Source organism: Aquarana catesbeiana, linkage group LG02, assembly GCF_042186555.1.
Source record: "Aquarana catesbeiana isolate 2022-GZ linkage group LG02, ASM4218655v1, whole genome shotgun sequence".
Lineage (NCBI taxonomy): Eukaryota > Metazoa > Chordata > Amphibia > Anura > Ranidae > Aquarana > Aquarana catesbeiana.
In genome coordinates, this window is record NC_133325.1 from 681890860 (window position 1) to 681909623 (window position 18764).

The window sequence follows — 18764 nt, forward strand, 5'->3', positions numbered from 1 at the left end:
CCAGCGAAAGGTGGTTCTACAAAGTATTGACTGATTTATGTGTAAAAAAATTTGAAAACCATTTATCAATTTAATTCCACTTCACACTTTGTGTTAGTTTATGACATAAAATCCCAATAAAATACATTTTCGTTTTTGGTTACAGCATGAAAAAATTTGGAAAATGTCATGGGGTATGAATACTTTTTCAAGGCACTGTAACTATTGTTTGTGTTGCTATTACAATGCTGATTTTACAAAATGTACTTTTTTTTGTTAACCTTAACCTTTTTTGTTAACGTTTGCTACCTGAGGCGTTTTCAGTAACAGCACTTCCTTTTTCAAGCAGACAATGCTAAGCCATTGCCATGCAAAACAATTAGCAGCAGCCTTGTCAGTCCATTTTTCATGCTTCCATTGGCTGTTGGGCTGCAGATTAAAGTGTAAGTTCACCTTTGCAGAAAAATCTGTAGGGTGAACTTACTCAGGACCTCCTCCTCAACCAACCCCCCCCCCCCCACCACCACCAGTCCCGCTGACCTGCAGCGCAGCGATCTCCCGTTCTGAGCCCTGCTATAGCCACCTCACCGATCCAGGGCTTAGAAATCCCTGCAGCTTAATCTCCTAAACATTCCCCGTCAGGAGGGACATTTAACAGCATTCTAATTGGTCAGTGCCGTCACATGAGTGGCACGGACCGATCAAAACCCACGTAGCCCGTCCTCTCAGCGGGGAAGGAGACCCGTGAATGCCGAAGGGATCCCTAAGCCCTGGGTCGGTGAGCGGCTATAGCAGGGCTCAGAACGGGAGATTGCCACGCTGCTAGGGGGATCTTGTATAAGTTCACCTTACAGATTTTTCTGTAAAGGTGAACTTACACTTTAAGTTTATGAAAAGGAGCCAGCTGAGGAGTATGGACAGCAGGGTGACAAAGCTTCTGTTAATTGCAAAACAGTGGCTTAGTGCTGTTAGGCCCCCGTTCCTACATTTTGTGTTTTAACATGTGCGGCAGATTGCGCTAAACCACATTTGTTATCAAAGGCAAATGTTATCAACAGAAACAAAACAAAACTTGGGTTGGTTGCCATTTTTGTTTAGTTTAATGACAATACAATAGATAGAGTATGTTCACATTTGTGTACTGCAGTGCTTTTTTCAAAATAGCTCAGGGCTGGGTGTTTTATGTGTTTTAAGGCTCATAGAAGGCAATGGTAGTGCATGAAAATGCATGTGTTGTTGCCTTTTGCATGCATTTTCATGTGTTTTCTGCTCTGGGTTGCAAGCCTAAAAAGTTTTACAGAAACATAAACTCGTGAACCTAGCTTAACTGGCAGGATCTCCAAGTACTTTGCAAGCAGAAAAATTTTTTGTTAAGTAAAACTGTATACAGTGAGGCATGATACGAAAAGTACAAAAATAACTTTTGGGTTTACATACTATGAAAAATGTTTATTTTAGTTTGGATTAGGAGTATTGGAGTAGGAATGATTATAACCTTTGTTTGGTGTATCTTGCAGCCTGTGTTCCCACTGGAGACATTTCTCCTGTCTTTCTGTGCTGGTGACTGGTGCCACCTGCAACAGGAAGAGAAGTGAACACAGACAGCAATAAAGACATGTTTACTAGTGGAGCAGCAAAGGTTGAAGCCTCTGCCAGTTTTTCATTGTTAATGGAATTTGCCTGTGATCCTGTGGGCAGGTGTTTTCAATGCATCTGCCCTATTGTAGTGCCATCATCATAGTTGAATGGCAGCCCAATGCACGGCACCTCAGCTCATCACAAGCTGTATACTGTGTGGTGGGAAAAGAAAAAAGGTTGTGTGTATTTACTGGCTTTTTGAAGTGCATCACTTTATGTATAGGCTGCCTTGATGCAAAGCACACCACAATGGACTGCACAAGTCTTAATAGGTCCTTAGAAAAAGTGGAAAGAACTGGTAACATCAGAATTATGAAAATGGCACCACTTTATTAAATATGCCATGCTCATATATAAGGCCTTCATAAAGTGTGAATTTTTGAACCTGAATCAAAATTTCCTTTTAGTAAATAGGATACCATTACCTTCACCTGATGGCAACCCAGTGCACAGAGTGCTTTATTGCACAATAAGAGACTGTATATAATTCAAGTGTGTGGCATAAGCCATGCTCTATAGTAGACGTCTAACACCTATATCTTTTATATAGATAACATATCTAACAGGACAAAGCCAACCAAACAACTATTAAAGAGTAAGAGTATATCTAGACTACCAACTGTTGTAATAGCCTTTACTTAAAAGAACACAGAAGTGTTTTTACGAAACTTGTAAATATATACACACACTGCCTTTGTGTTGAGTAGGATTCATTATGTGCCCTAGGCAGAATTCAGTCCAAATGTCCCAGAATTGCCTAAAGTCTCTTTATAAAAGACCTCTCAGGATGCAAAAGGTCAAGTTAGCATATTAAACCAATGCCAATAGATATTTACCTGGTCTTTTGGATATTTAACACTGCCCTGCACTTTCTCATATCATACAAGAGGCACTAAGAGGCTTTGTGGTTTAATGAATGAAAGCCAGTTGTTTTATCACTTAAACATGAGCGTTAATATTTAAAGGCTTTTTAAAAATGTAATGCAAAAAGTTTGTACAGTCATCGCCTACAATAATAAGGTAATATTGGCGTCAACAGATCTTTACCAGTGGGACACGGACTCCTTGGGATACTTTTTAATGGGTTCAAGGTTTACTTTGGCTTCCTATTGTTAGCGCATCAAACAGTTTGGAAATCAACAAATAATAATCATATATAGAAAAGTAATAAGCAATTATTTTAGTTAACTTGCTGCACATTTCTACACAGGACTGCTGGTAACCAAGGTACTCATGCTATACTTATGATTAGAGGACCCACATCAGGTGATGCATAGTATTTGTTAGATTTTATAAAGGAAAACTGATGGCTCAGTTTATTAATACAATCATAACTATTATTTCCGCATGAGTGGATGGAAGTTGGAATACTTGGCTTGCATCAGTATAGTGCAGTCAAGTCCTGGGCTTATGTGCATGGCACTTTATCACACATATTCTTGTCCTCCTGTTACAGCTGTAGCAGGGAGAACAAAGATGCACAGTGTTTGTACTGTTTAATGAGCCCTAATCCTGGGAGTTTCCCTTTCATTATATATATATATATATATATATATATATATATATTATATTATATTTATATTTTATCGAATAAGAGCTAAATATCAATTACCACTATTGTGAATTCATGTCATAGAATGTACTCATAGGCGCTCTCCCTGAAATGAGATCCAGTGAAGCCCCAATTCAGCTCTGTTTCAGATGAGATAAACATAACTGGGCCTCACCAAACATTGGCTAATAGCTGATTGGTTACTGCACACCGCCATTCTTGTTACTAAAATAGCCTATAAGGGCTCTGGGCCGGGAACACATACAACCCCCAAAAGGTATGGAATCACCACTCTTAGAAAATTGTTCATTCAATTGTTTAATTGTGTAGAAAAAATAATAATTACAGACATGCCTCAAAACTATATTAATTTAACATTCCAACCTTCTGGCTTTAAGAAACACCTAAAAGAGAAAACTGTAGTCAATTGCAACTGTTTTTGCAGAGGAAAAACATATGGATTCACTAAATTCTGAGGAAAATTTTATGGAATCATGGAAAAAAACATTATAGTACACCACTAGTACTTTGTTGCACCACCTCTTGTTTTTTAAACAGCTTGAATTCTCTAAGGTACGGATTTAACTATCGACAAACAGTATTCTTCATCAATCCGGCTCCAACTTTTGCTTATTGCAGTTGCCAGATCAGCTCTGCAGGTTGGAGCCTTGTCATGGACCATTTTCTTTCATTTCCACCATTGATTTTCAATTGGATAGAGGTCTGGATTATATTCAGGCCATGCCATTGACATTATATGTCTTTCTTGAAGGAAAGATTTCAAGGCTTTTGCCCTATGGCAAGAGCATTAACATCCTGAAAAATGATGCCATCATTACCAACATCCTTTCAATTGATGGAATAAGAAAAGTGTCCAAAACCTCAATATAAACTTTTGAATTTATTAAAGATGTAATGACTGTCGTCTCTTCCGTACCTTTACTTGACATGCAACCCCATATCATCAATGATTGTGGAAATTTGTATGTTTTCTTCAGGCAGTCATCTTCATACATTTCACTGGAACAACACCAAACAAAAGTTCCAGCATCATCACCCTGCCCAATGCAGATTTGTGATTCATCACTGAATATCACTTTCATTCAGTCATCCACAGTCCATGATTGCTTTTCTTTAGCCCACTGAAGCCTTGTTTTTTCTGTTTAGGTGTTAATGATGGTTTTTGTTTAGCTTTTCTGAATGCAAATCCCATTTCCTTTAGGCAATGTCTTACAGTTCGGTCAGACATTGACTCCAGTTTCTGACCATTTGTTTTGTTGTGCATTTTCTGTTTTCAAGACATATTGCTTTAAGTTTTCTATCTTGACATTTTGATCTTTTCCTTGGTCTACCAGTACGCTTCCCTTTTAACAACCTTCCCATTTAACTTGTACTTGGTCCAGATTTTAGACACAGTTGACTGGGAACCACCAACATCTTCGGTAACATTCAGTCATGATTTACCTTCTTGAGGAAGTTTTTATAATCCTCTTTTTAGTTTTAACTGACATCTCTCATGTTGGAGCCATGATTCATGTCAATCAGGTTTGTGCAACAAGCTCACCAAGGTGTGTAAGCACTCTTTTTTATCTGCAGACTAATTAGCAGATGTTTGTTTTAGAACTGCAAAGTACATGGTGATTTTATAATATTTTCCTCGGAATTGAGTGATTCCACATTTTTTTCCTCTGCAAAAACAGTTTCAATTGACTATAGTGTTCTTTCTTTTTTTTCTTTTTTTAAATGCTTCTTAAAGCCAGAAGGTTGGAATGCTAAAGGAAATAGTTTTAAGGCATGTCTGTGATTATTTTTTTCTACACAATTAAACAATTGAATGAACATTGAGTGGTGATTCCGTACTTTTTGCCAGGTGTTGTAAATCTTACCAACATTTATTTATAGATACGGTATATTCTATGAATGGTGTTACTTTACAGTATTTTCCCAGTAAATTAAGCTAAAAGCTGGGATGTTTCAGTGCAGTTAAACATTATGCTCTGTTACTGGATACAATTATCAAGGCAAAAGTGGGGCTATGGTCTGCCACTGTGTCAAAGAGAAGCTGGTGTAATGAAGATACAGATCAGCAAGTAATTGTCTTTTATTAGCCCATATGTGCAATAGTATGCAAGAAGTCTAGTCAAGGTCACTAGAGCCTAAAAAAAGGTGTTTTCCATATTTATGTCTCTGAAAGCACAAATGTCAAATGTTATAAGTGCTAAGGGTGGTTTGTGCTTCTTGAAAATTAAATGTTGAGGTTTACTAACAACAAATGAACCTCTCTTGGTTGCTTGTAAAAACCAATCACACATTAGCATTGATTGATCTAGTGGAAGTCAACGTATGTAAATGGTGTAGGTTGCTTCACATTTCTATTCTAGATGCTGGGGTCCATTGATGCTCATGTATGGTAACTGTGCATGCCATCCACATACAACCAGCTCTGAAAATGAATGTAACCTGGTACCCAATCTCTAGCTTTCAGAACTGGGCATAATATAGATTTGTTCAGAACAAACAGCCATCTACACGATATTACCACTATTTTAATGATCATAGCACTTTGCTACTAACTCAGTGCTGTCTTAATTTAGACATTAGGACAGCATGAGGCTTTATATCTAATTTTCTATTTTCTAATATGTATGCACAGTGTAGCTAGCTAACATGAATTATCCAACTGGCTTGATGTATTGAATATTAATATCATACAATTCAAAGCCAAACTGGACACTAGATCACTTTTTTATTACTGCTAAATGGAATGTTTTAAGTTTTCCTGCTTTTCATTCAAATTGATCCGTAACAAATGATTCTTGTGTAAATATATATTTTGTCTAGTGTATGTAGCATTTTCATTATTAATCATACAGTTCAATAAAAGCAGAAGTTAGTACAAAAAAACATTCTGTCTATATTATAATGTAGGCAGTATTAAAGCAATTTTTGTTTGTATCAGATGGTCCTTAAATTTAGTGCATAATCAATTTCTGGCAGCTTGATATATGTCCATAAATAAAAGTAGGACATCTTTCTAATACTTTATCATCATTTTGCAGTATACAGAAATGTAAATAGATTGACTTTCTCACTTCGGGTCATCCTCATGTCAGCAGTAGTTTATTGGATTCAGTGATTTCTTTGGTTTTGTTATATTTAAAACCATTTGGTTTTACTGGAAGTTGGAAATTTTAACAGAACCTCAAAGTGAATATGATAGGGTCATTTTGAGAGATGATCATGTGTAGGAGAATATAGAGCAGGACAACCTAGCAAATAGCACCTAGACCCATTTCTGTAGTTTAGCATTCCTAGAAACCTCCATATTCCTATTTTTTTTTTTACATTTAATAAACCATTCTAAAAGCATGTTGGGAATCTAGCTACTAGATGTGTTTGATGTCTATTCATAGATTTTATGTTAGCCTATAGCAGTAAATATAAAAGCAACCAGACCCTTTCTTAGCTCATGTTAACCTTAATTTGTACCATAGGTAGATTATATATCCTAGACAAGACGATACTGGAAACTCTACAAAGTTTCACAAGCGGGAGGTAAATGTAGCCTAGTACTGACAACCAAATGACACAAAGATCACCCAAGATCACGATAGGTGGAATAGTTTTCTTTTCTGCTAAGCTTCCATATACTCACTCTGAGCTCAGTTTTCAGTAACAGGTGCATATTATTACATAGTTGAAGAGAAATAACTTTTTGATATTAGAAGAATTACGTATCTATAAAATCACTAGCCACCAACAACATCACTAATAAAGGCTAGAGTCTCAAACTTACAGGAGATATTCTCTAATTCTTGAGAACTGTTTTAATCTTAAAACCAGTGGATTCATTCAAAGGTGAGATCAATCATCTGTTCTATCTTATGCCAGTATACACCAAAGCTATATGGAAACAGAAACTAAAAACAAATAAGCTGTTAGTGTAACATTCATGATCCAATTACGTTACAAACTCCACTTCAAATAGTGCTCTTTATTCTTCTTTTCACGAGCTTCAATGTAATCTGTATAGCAGTGCTGCCACTGACAAACATGGTGATATAGGTAAGGGGGTGTATTGAAGTCAGAGGAATGTGCCACATCCACAATACATCTTTATCCAGCAAATACATGATACATCCCAGTCTCTGTCTACTGTCATGTAATCGAGTTGAGGGAAGGATCTTATTGGAAGCTACCACAGATCCATCATGTTGCTGTTTCCACTTTGCACAACTTGTCTGTTCTTCACCTATTTCCACTGTGCTATGTCTTCACTAAGGTGAGGGCTCAAACTTGTAGCCTGCACTTCTTACCCATGAAAGTGGATTTAAATGACGCTCATGGTCTTTGTCAGACTCTGGTTGGCTCTGTGCTCTTTCTGGTTTGGGGTTGCTGGAAGGTGGTTCCGGCTGCTGAACAGACATAGTTCTCCGGAGGTGGTTTCGTTTTCTCAGGAATTCAGGTTGAGTATGTAAGCCAAAACTGCCCTTTCTTAGGATCATTCTGGAATTATTCTTCTTAGGTCGGGAGTGGTGGCTAAATTCCAATGAGGCCAAATGAGCAGCATATCCTTCGCTAACAAACTGACATGGAACATAGATAATATATATTAGGTCTATTGAAACATAACTCCAGAATTTATATACACTGAATATACGTCTGTCTCTCTAAAGAGTAATATATGCAATAATTCATGTTATAATCAACAAAATTAGATTTTGCTATACATGTCATATTTTAATAACTCCAAGGCCTGTAAACTAAGGACCTCTTTTAAGCTTAATGTAAAGTTGTTTTGAATATATTCTTTTTAATTATTACTAGCAATAGTGTGCCCTCTTCAGAATTTGCAAGGCTGGGGATAATATGAAAAATGTTAAAGAGAAGGCAGGAGGCGGAGCCTAGCGGAGCAGACATGCATTGTTAGAGCTCCACACCGCTGAGGAGAGAAGAGAAGGACAAAGCGGAGCCTGCAGGCTCAAAAGGTATCCATTTGAACCTTTTTGCCCCAGGGAACAAACTGTGAAAGTTTGGGCAGGAAATATGGTACTGGGAGGAAACCGTGGCAGAAATAAAAATCACCTCACAAAGAGCTCACAGGCACTCACTGCAGCTGAAGCAGCTCCAGTCACCTCACATGATACAGCATCAGGGCGCTCTCACAGACAGAAAATGTCACAGCAAGACTCTCCATTTGAGTCAGATACAGAACAAATCCTCTCACAAACTTCTCCACAAGCCTCCTCAGTATCCCCAGTAATATTATTACAATTTGAAAAGATGCTTCATAAGGCTTTAAAACAAACCTCAGACCAAATAACAAAAAGCCTAACCAAAGAAATAAGAGAGCTGGGAAACCGCACCGCAGCCTTAGAAATAAAAATGGATGAAATTGAAATTACAACCCAAGAAAATATAACAGAATTGGAACAATTAAAAAAAGAGAATTTAATACTTCAAACTAAGCTCGAAGATTACGAAAATAGAGCCAGACGTTCAAACTTGCGCATAAGGGGAATACCTGAAACTGTGACAGACCTGCAATCTACTATTACTGCTCTATTACAAGAACTAAAGCCAGATATCCCTATTGAACGTTTAGAACTGGACAGAGTACACAGAGCCCTCACAGCCAAAAAGAAAGATGGACCCCCACGTGATATAATCACAAAATTTCATTATTACAGAACGAAAGAACAAATACTAATTGCTGCAAGAGAAAAAAAGGAACTTAATTTTCAAGGACACAATTATCAAATTTTTGCTGATCTATCCCAACTTACTATTACTAAAAGACGATCCATGAAACCCCAACTAATGGAACTGCAACGCCACAACATTATGTATCAATGGGGCTTCCCCTTTTCAGTCAGATTTAACTACCAAGGTACAATTTACAGAAGCAGATCAGCAGATGAACTACAACAAACCCTTTTAAAATGAAATCTGACAGAACCCACAAGCAGCAACACTCCCACACGCAGAAGAATGGCATCATCTTCACCTTCAGGCAGCACCCAGAAAATTCCAGAACAAAATGGGAATCATCATTCTCACAAAAGAGGCCGTTATGCCACATCATCCATGGACCAAGAAGATTCAATGGACTGACATCCTAATTCCTGATATCTCTTCATTTATTATACTAAGAGATGGTTCTCTATAAAAAACCTATATTTATAACTGAATGTAACTGCATTCTGATGTTACATTCCAGTTATATTTCTTATTACTTCTGATTCATATAGCCTTAGAATATATAAGTGAAATAAGGAAATTCTTGTTCAGTTATATATTATCAGGTAATAACAATAGATTTATTATTTTTTAGGACAAATATGTTCAATAATCCAGAAGTAATGGAAGCTTTTTCTTTCTTTTCTTAAAACAAATATATTATTACCTAACTAGTTCCTAGAATTATGTTTTTGTTTGTTCTAATCTGAAGCAATACAACCTCAATTTTATGAGTTAACATATCTAAACAGTTACATATGAATAAAATATGTAATTGTTTACTCTAAAAGGGTTAAAATCCCAAAATAATTCAAACTATCTTCATCAATACCAAAGTTATTAACAGTACCTTTCTAACTGAATTATTTAGCCTAGGGCAAGACTAACTATATACAACCACCCTGGAATAAATAATTTCAACAAAAACTATATTCTGCACTCCAATTAATGAAACATCATTTTGATGTCTTTTGACATAGCACTTCTCTCCTGTAAGCGGAAGATCCGTGTACCCCCATTAGCCCTCCTCATTCTCCCAACCATATTATGTGGGAGTGTGACGAAGGCACTTATTCCCCTGAGAGAGATATTTATTCTCTTTCACGGGTAAATTGTGATTACTTGCAAAAAATAATTTATACAATGTATCATCTAATCTCATATGTTTTTTGTTTACTCTTTACTCCAGAATTCACTGGTTTCTTTTCTATCTATTCATCTCTTCAGTCCACACAGGTTGATCTGCGCAGTCAGCTCTGCATAACAAAAAGTAAGTCAAAACTATTTGATCTATTGCCATGGCACCACTGAATATACTTTCCCTGAATGTTCAGGAAATAAATGTCCCTCAAAAAAGGACCAAAGCCTTCCGTACTTTCCATAACAAGAAGGCTCATATAGTATGCCTCCAAGAAACACACTTCACCAAAGATTCTACTCCAAAATATATTTCTCCTTTTTATCAACAAATTTACACGGCTTCTGCCTGTACCAAGCAAAGGGGAACTCTAATTGCATTTCACCGATCCACACCATTCACCTTATCATCAGAAATTAAAGACCCAGAAGGTAGATACCTGATACTCATGGGTTATATAATGGATACAGCAATCACAGTGATTTCCTACTACGCTCCTAACAAACAACCTACACCATTCCTCAAACATATATTACAAGTGATTAATACACACAAAATAGGAACAGTGATAATGTGTGGGGATTCGAACCAGGTCCTCCTCCCATTTCTAGATAAATCACCTTTTACACCATCCAAAATAACCTCTAGATTACCTTTTTCTCAACTTCTTTCCAAATACAATCTGGTAGATTCATGGAGAGAAAGTAACCCAATGAAAAAGAAATTCACTTATTTCTCGCACGCTCATCAAACCTTCACCAGAATAGATCATATTTTTCTAACAATAGGAATGATACCAGAAATTATTGCATCAGATATAATTCCGATTCCGTGGTCTGACCATAATGCAGTATACACTACTATAGCCTCAGCCATACCAAAAGCGCATGACCCAACGTGGTACTTACCGGACATAATGCTCAAACACCCACTACATCAGATGGCCATTGAACAAGCTTTAAAGGAATACATATCAATTAATAATACAACAGACATCTCCCCAATAACACTGTGGGAAGCTCATAAGCCTGTCTTGCGTGGTACAATACAAAGACAAATGGCACTATTTAAACGGGAACACAAAAATCTAGCAAAAAAACTAGAACTCAATTTTAATGCAGCCTACATATCATTTCAAGATAATCCATCTCAGAGTACAAAATCTCATCTGGAAAAATCTAGATTGGAATACGATCTATTTCTCACTGAGTCAGTTGATAAATCCCTCAAACGCTCCAAACACAATTTCTACATGAATACAAACAAACCAGGTACATATTTGGCTCGGGCATTAAAATCTTTCAAACCAATACGTTTGAAATTATCAAAAAATGTTTACACTTGTAATCCAGTTAAAATAGTCCATAAATTTCACTCACATCTCGCAACTTTATACAAGACAAACAATGAATTTAATCCTACAGAAGCTGAATCCTTCTTCTCAAAAATAACCTTACCTGAGTTATCTCAGAATCAAAAAAGCAGTTTGGATGAGCCTATAACTATAGATGAAGTTGCTAACGCCATAAAAGACCTAAAACTTAACAAAAGACCAGGCCCAGACGGCTACTCGGCTTTATACTATAAAACATTCTCAGAAATACTCTCTCCCATTCTCACTGAAACTTTTAACAAACTTCTAGATGGACATTCTTTTCGGCAAGAAACACTAATGGCAATTGTTTGTATGATCCCAAAACCCCTTTCTGATGATACTTCCTGTGTGAATTATCGGCCTATCTCTCTGTTAAACCTCGATATTAAATTATTAGCAAAAATAATAGCAAAACGCCTTAATAGCATTATAGGAAAATTAATACATAGAGATCAAGTAGGCTTCATGCCAAATAGACAGGCAGGCGATAATATACGCAGGGCAGTGTTATTGGCACATATTGCTAAAAAACGGAAAATCCCTTTATGTTTTCTATCTCTCGATATTAAGAGGGCATTTGACACAGTATCCTGGCAATATATGCAATATTCATTACAAAAATGGGGTTTTGGACCCCACTTTTTAACATGGATCAAAGCATTATATAATAAACCCAAAGCCTATATAAAATATGCTGGATACAAATCTGAAGCCTTTAATATCGAAAGAGGTACCCGACAGGGTTGCCCATTATCTCCCTTATTATTTGCCCTTATACTCGAACCCATGGCCCAATACATCAGAACAAACCAAACTATAACTGGCATTGAAGTAGGAGGTATTACACACAAATTATGTATATTTGCAGACGATATATTACTTTTTCTATCATCACCACAGGTCTCTGGTCCTAACTTAATACCAGCTCTTGATGGGTTTGCAGCCCTATCCGGCCTTATGATTAATCCTAAGAAATGCCTAGTGCTTAATATTTCACTCACAAACATGGAATTGATCCCGGCTAGGGCTGCACTCCCATTCACATGGGCAGAAAAATCAATCCCATATCTTGGAATTCATTTAACAGCATCTCATTCTGACTTATTCTCAACCAATTATCCTCCTGTATTAAGACAGATCACAAATCTAATAAAACAATGGTCGCAATTTCCTTTATCCTGGATAGGGAAGATTAATGCAATCAAAATGACTATTCTACCCAAATTGCTTTATCTATTCAGAGTCCTCCCTATTCCAATTCCTTCCTATTTTTTGAGAATAGTACAAAAAAGAGCAACTTCGTTTATATGGGGCTCCTCTAAACCACGTATACCTATACACACACTACATCTTCCCAAAAATAAAGGAGGCCTGGGATACCCTAATTTTACTAACTACTACAGAGCAGCACATTTGGCCAGTCTGTCCAAATACCATGCAAAACAGGAAATCCCATTATGGGTATTTATAGAGGCTTCAGAAAATGACCCTCTATTAATATCAAATTTATTATGGCTTGATGACAGTGGCTGATGTTGGCCCCATAATGTTCACACCCTAAAATAGGCTGGACTATACCGGTACAGATAAACGATGATAGATAATATGTATAAAAGAAATTTATTACAAAAGGAAATACATGGTATATATAATAAAATGCAAAAACAGAGATTCAAGGTTCAACAAAGAATATCTGTAAATTACAAGGTATTGACTGGTCTGGGTCTCGACTAGTTTCGCGATATTATCGCTTCCTCAGGAGGACCAATCTATCTGTCTTATAGATTGGTCCTCCTGAGGAAGCGATAATATCGCGAAACTAGTCGAGACCCAGACCAGTCAATACCTTGTAATTTACAGATATTCTTTGTTGAACCTTGAATCTCTGTTTTTGCATTTTATTATATATACCATGTATTTCCTTTTGTAATAAATTTCTTTTATACATATTATCTATCATCGTTTATCTGTACCGGTATAGTCCAGCCTATTTTAGGGTGCGAACATTATGGGGCCAACATCAGCCACTGTCCCCTATGTCCCACTCTCTTTTCCTTGTACATATGAATTTGGATGATGGTACGGTTTACTTTCTATTACCCTTGACTACATGAGGCTATACTCACAATTTGTGCATTATGGCTTGATCCTAAAGACCGCTTTAAAATTCATAATCCCATAACTAAACACTTCTTATCTCTCTGGGATAAACTAAAAACCAAATATCAGTTACAATCTCCACACAATCCTCTCCTTTCTTTTATCAGAAATCCGGCCTTTTATCTGGCATGGATCTACCCAAATTCTTTTAAAGCTTGGACAACATCAGGCATTCAGACACTAAATGACTTCATAGCATCTAAATCATTCCTTTCATTCCCATCGCTTAGAGAAAAATATGATCTACCAAACTCTGAGATATTTAGATATCTCCAAATCAAAAATTTCTATACACCATTCCTAAAGGGGGATACACCATTATCCCAATTATCCATTTTTGAATCAATCTGTACAAAAGATCCATTTGCTAAAGGTACAATTTCATCACTTTATAATCAATTATATGGAGTAGCAAATCTTAATAAACCCTCTTACGTTCAGAGGTGGGAGGAGGACCTGGGACGAACTTTAGGAGACACGGACTGGTCTAACATATGGCTCACATCTAAGTCATCTTCACCCAACATCTTAGCACTGGAGACAAATTATAAAGTCCTAACTCGCTGGTACCTTGTACCCGCTAGAGTGGCAAAATATTCACCTAATACCTCAACTCTTTGTTTTCGAGGATGCCCAGAAATAGGCACATATTTACACATATGGTGGACGTGCCCAGTAATCCAAACCTTCTGGAAGGAAGTCTTCGTGATTGCATCTAAAATATTTAAAAAAATAATACAACCAGATCCATATTTAACTTTACTTAATCTAAAACCGGAATGGTTAACACTCTCTCAATTCAAACTTATGATCCAACTAATAACGGCTGCAAAACAAACAGTGGCCAAGACATGGAAATTTCCTACATTGGTACTAGCAGAAACAATTCACAGAATGAATAATACAATGTCCCATGCTAAGATGGTAGCCATCGATCAAAATCAAATTCCAAAATTTGAAAAACTTTGGCATCCTTGGATAAAACAACAGTTCCTGTCAAACTTCAATGACTCTGTCCTGTTGCCATGGTAACAGATTAAATGACTTACAGAGACACCCATTCTAAGGCTTCAAAGAGAACTAAAAAGAATAATAAACTGACGAGCGGGACAACCTTGTGGACCATACCTCTACCTTTCAACCCTTTTTCTTCTTTCTCTTTCCTTTTCTCAACCTTACGATTAAAGCTCATTATCAGAATTTATTTGACCTATATACACTCTACTTGTAAACAATATGTATAGTAGGTATAAATCATTTAAATACCTACAAAAGTAACTAAGGAAATGATATATATCTTTAATTTAGGTTTACGTGAACCCAACGTTTAATATTTGAAATTTCATGATATTTACCTATATAAACCCTTCTGTAAAACAATGAGCTTACTTTATAGATCCTTGTAAACTTACTTTATGTATCTTTATAACATTGTATACTCAATAAACTTCTTTTGACAAGGAAAAATGTTAAAGAAGTGTTTTAGCAAGCAATACTATATGTGCATTAGAGGCGTGCAGAGGGTTTGAGGGAAATGTGGTATTTGCAGAAGAGAAGTTCCGGAGAGTAGGACAAAGGGCAGCATTAGCAGAAGAGATGTACAGAACATATGACAGCGGGTGGTATGTGAAAAAGACAGGTGCAGAAGGTATGAGAGTGACCAATATGTGCATTAGAGGAGTGCAGAGGGTATGATTTCTGGATTTCTAATTTTTTAACTAGAAATTTTCTACATGCAGTACATACTTACTTGACACTGATTTTGATACTTCTTAGCTGCACGTCCAACTATATAGATCTGAGAAGATGACAGTCCAAGCACATTGTATACAGAAATGTCTTTCATTGATCCATAGGCTGCACTAATTTTGATGTGACACTGGAAAAAGAAAAATATGGTTTAAAAGTTTGTGGCGCTTTTAAGCAACAGAGTCTTGATTAGAGGGCCGGAGTAACAGAGCAGTATTTGGTTCAAAAGTCAAGTTAAATAGAAAGATGCCAAGAATACAGATTTATGATATTTATGTAAAGGTAAGAAGAGTGAAAGTTCAAATAAGCAACTATTTGGCTAAATTAAAAACACCTAATAATAAATCTAACTGAAAATTATTAGCTCTCCCGTTGCCCGCACCACAAAATACGCTTTAATGAAGAGAAGACCTTTGGGAGTGTCCCTTTCCTGGTGTGTGCTTGGCTAATCTTTATGTCAGTATAAATGACTGTTTAGAGCATGATGGCACATAACCATGCCTTGTCCTTTTTATGTTTTATCCTGTGCTTTGTACTTTTTTGTAGTCTCTTTGCCCCCACTGTCTCTTTTTATTTTCAGCCGCATATCCTATTTGTGGCAGCACTGGGACATGTTCACTGGCTACGGGGTGTTGCTTGGGCTTGTGGGTGATTCCCCCAACTGAGTGTCTAATGCTTTTTTCTGATTGGTCGATTGCACCAGGAAAGAAGAGCCAGAGCTTTATGGGGGTGACGTGGCTCTACTTGTTCCCATTGGCCAGCTGGATTTTTTTGATCTTGTAGGCAGTTACAGATGCTACTTCCTGCCTGGGCTAATCACAGTGGTAGGATCTTCCTGGCATCTCCTATCCTGCTGTGCCTTTCTCTCCTCAGTGTCTACTAAGTCTTCACTGAGTGTATGCACACAGACGATTATGTTCTATATACCTCTTGCATGAGATTTCGGAGGAATATTGTCTTCTGGCGCAATGGGTCATGTACAAGTCCATCAGAAAAGAAGATCATCCCTTGGGGAAAGTTGTGCTGTGATAACCAGGAGACCACTCTTTGTTTTTGCATATCTGGGCGACCAGTGATGTAAATAATTAGATAACCAAGATCTTGCCAGTGCCTGAAACAAAATATATTACACATATGAGAAAGGGAAGAGAGTCTTGTTTCTTTATCTTGCATCACCTCGGTTTCTGGATTCTGCATAAAATCTAGGTTTTTAGCATTATGTATGCTTTTGTGGCAAAACCTAATTTTAAGAGACTTTAATGGCAGTATTGTTAAAGAATACTTCACCTGACTACATCCACTGCTCCGGCTCTTACTTTTGGATCACTACCCATGATGGAAACACTGGCTGCAAATGATCCATCAATGCTAAAAACTACACACTCCATTCCCGGGGGTAGCACTGTGAGGTAACTCTGTGCACTGCTCTGATCACCCCTAGAGAGTAAGAAGGAAACACATAAATGATCAGTAATATGAAGTTTTGACTGTAGATACCATTTACATTTTATTGCATGGATGCCTTATTGCTGTTTAGTGAAATCTATGCTATCGGTTATTGCCAAATGGTATAATATAAGTATTGTCTGTGAAGGCTCTCACCTTACAACCATCTTGATGGGGTACACTCCTACACCCAGTCTCTTATCCTCTGGCACACTGTATGAGACTCGCCCACTGCTGTTAGATATTTCAGTATCAAAGTAAACCCATCTTCCACTAGATGGCTCAGTCATAATGAGCATGTCCACCTAAACAGGACAGAAATGGTAATTCTTTAAATATTTTTAAATTTTATGAAGTTTTTTTCTAAAAATAATTGACTTCAACTAAAAGATTGTTTTTCATATTGCAAATATGATTTGTTCCAGCTATGTTCACCTCAAAGCGGAGTTCCGCCATTTTTTTTTTTTTTAAGTCAGCAGCTACAAATACTGCAGCTGCTGACTTTTAAAATATGGACACTTACCTGTCCAGGGCGCCCGTGATGTCGGCGCCCAAAGCCGATCTATCCCTTGGCTGTCGGGTGCTGCCACCGCCATCCTCTATAAGGGAATCAGGAAGTGAAGCCTTGTGGCTTCACTTCCTGTTTCCCTACTGCGCATGTGCGACTCACTCTGCGCTATCCCACTGGTCCCTGCTGTTTTCTGGGACCCGGGGGACCGGAAGTGGCATAGATACCCGCGGGTGGCTCGGGTATCTATGCCCAGAAGTGGGAGCAAAATACCTGTATTAGACAGGTATCTGCTCCCCCTTCACCCCTGAAAGGTGCCAAATGTGACACTGGAGGGGGGGAGGAACCGGAAAAGCGGAAGTTCCATTTTTGGGTGGAACTCAGCTTTAAGTTCATCTATGTCAGACTGAGCTCCAAACAAACAACTAAATACACAGCTAAAAATTCATACATGCTAGTTGTGGTATCTGCCAAATGATTTGCAATGATGTTTAGCCAATCTTTTGATCCAGTCACCCATATCAGAATGAACAGTTATACCTTATATGTAAAGATGTAAATGTATTAGATACTGTATGTATGTAAGGGGATCTGCAAGAGGATGTTGTAAATCTCCAAACTTCCCTGTTTGACCTGCCCCACTGGAGAAAAATTGAATCTGTGTGCATGGTGGGAAGCAGTTGAAAAAATAATATAGCAAGCTTATTCACTAAAGCAGTGCCTAAAATTCCAATACTATGCAAAGTGCAATAACCTGTGACAATCAGACTTGAAAATCTTTGTGTAATTAAAAAAGTGTGTGCAAACACTTCAAAAAGTCCCTTTGTTACATATCTTAACTAAATTTGCCAACATTCATTAATGGGCCTTTAGACATAATAATTGGCACCATTGAGCTATGGGAATGTAAATGGTAGATGCACCCCTTCTATTTACTGAAGCGAAGCACAGAATATTGAACTTTGGAAGATTTGTTAAGCAGTCATGGCACACTGATGTTACTGGTACATAGAAAAGACAGGTATAGCAGTAGTATTGTTTAAAGTTTGATGATGCAGGATCTACTTGATAACTTGCTGTGGCTGAAAAGTAGATCATATATGTGGCAAGTACCTTTTCTCCTGTCAAGGCTACCATGTCCAGAGGGCCATACATAAATCGACCAACCAGGACCTGCAAACCACCCTCCACCGCAATCACATCGTTGACTCGATGATTGGCTGTGACATTCTGAAAAAACAAAAAGAGTTGTTCTCATAACTATAAAACCCATAAACAGCATCATCATGTAGGCACTCATCTATCCATCTACAATTGTACTCATACATTTATATACTTCTGTCAGAGATGGTAAGATGTGGACCATTTTTAAGAAAACCTTAAGTGATCTTCAAGCATCTGAGGCAGCTTCAAGGGGGATGTTTCATCTCTCTCCAATATATGGGGGATGTCCTCTTCCAAGAGGTAGCCCACAATGCTC

The 18764-nt window shown here is 37.4% G+C and overlaps 1 protein-coding gene across 1 annotated transcript in view; it reads right to left on the reverse strand.

The window, feature by feature from the left end:
- Window positions 1-7143: 7143 nt before the first annotated feature.
- Window positions 7144-18764, reverse strand: part of PITPNM3 (PITPNM family member 3) — a 1020867-nt gene continuing 1009246 nt past the window's right edge. The window contains exons 14-19 of the mRNA XM_073616741.1: window positions 18398-18514; window positions 16933-17081; window positions 16618-16767; window positions 16258-16441; window positions 15332-15460; window positions 7144-7755 (exon numbers count right to left, since the gene is read on the reverse strand). Of these exons, the coding sequence (XP_073472842.1) occupies window positions 7447-7755; window positions 15332-15460; window positions 16258-16441; window positions 16618-16767; window positions 16933-17081; window positions 18398-18514 (1038 nt within the window). The 3' untranslated portion in view covers window positions 7144-7446. The remainder of the gene's footprint in view (window positions 7756-15331; window positions 15461-16257; window positions 16442-16617; window positions 16768-16932; window positions 17082-18397; window positions 18515-18764) is intronic.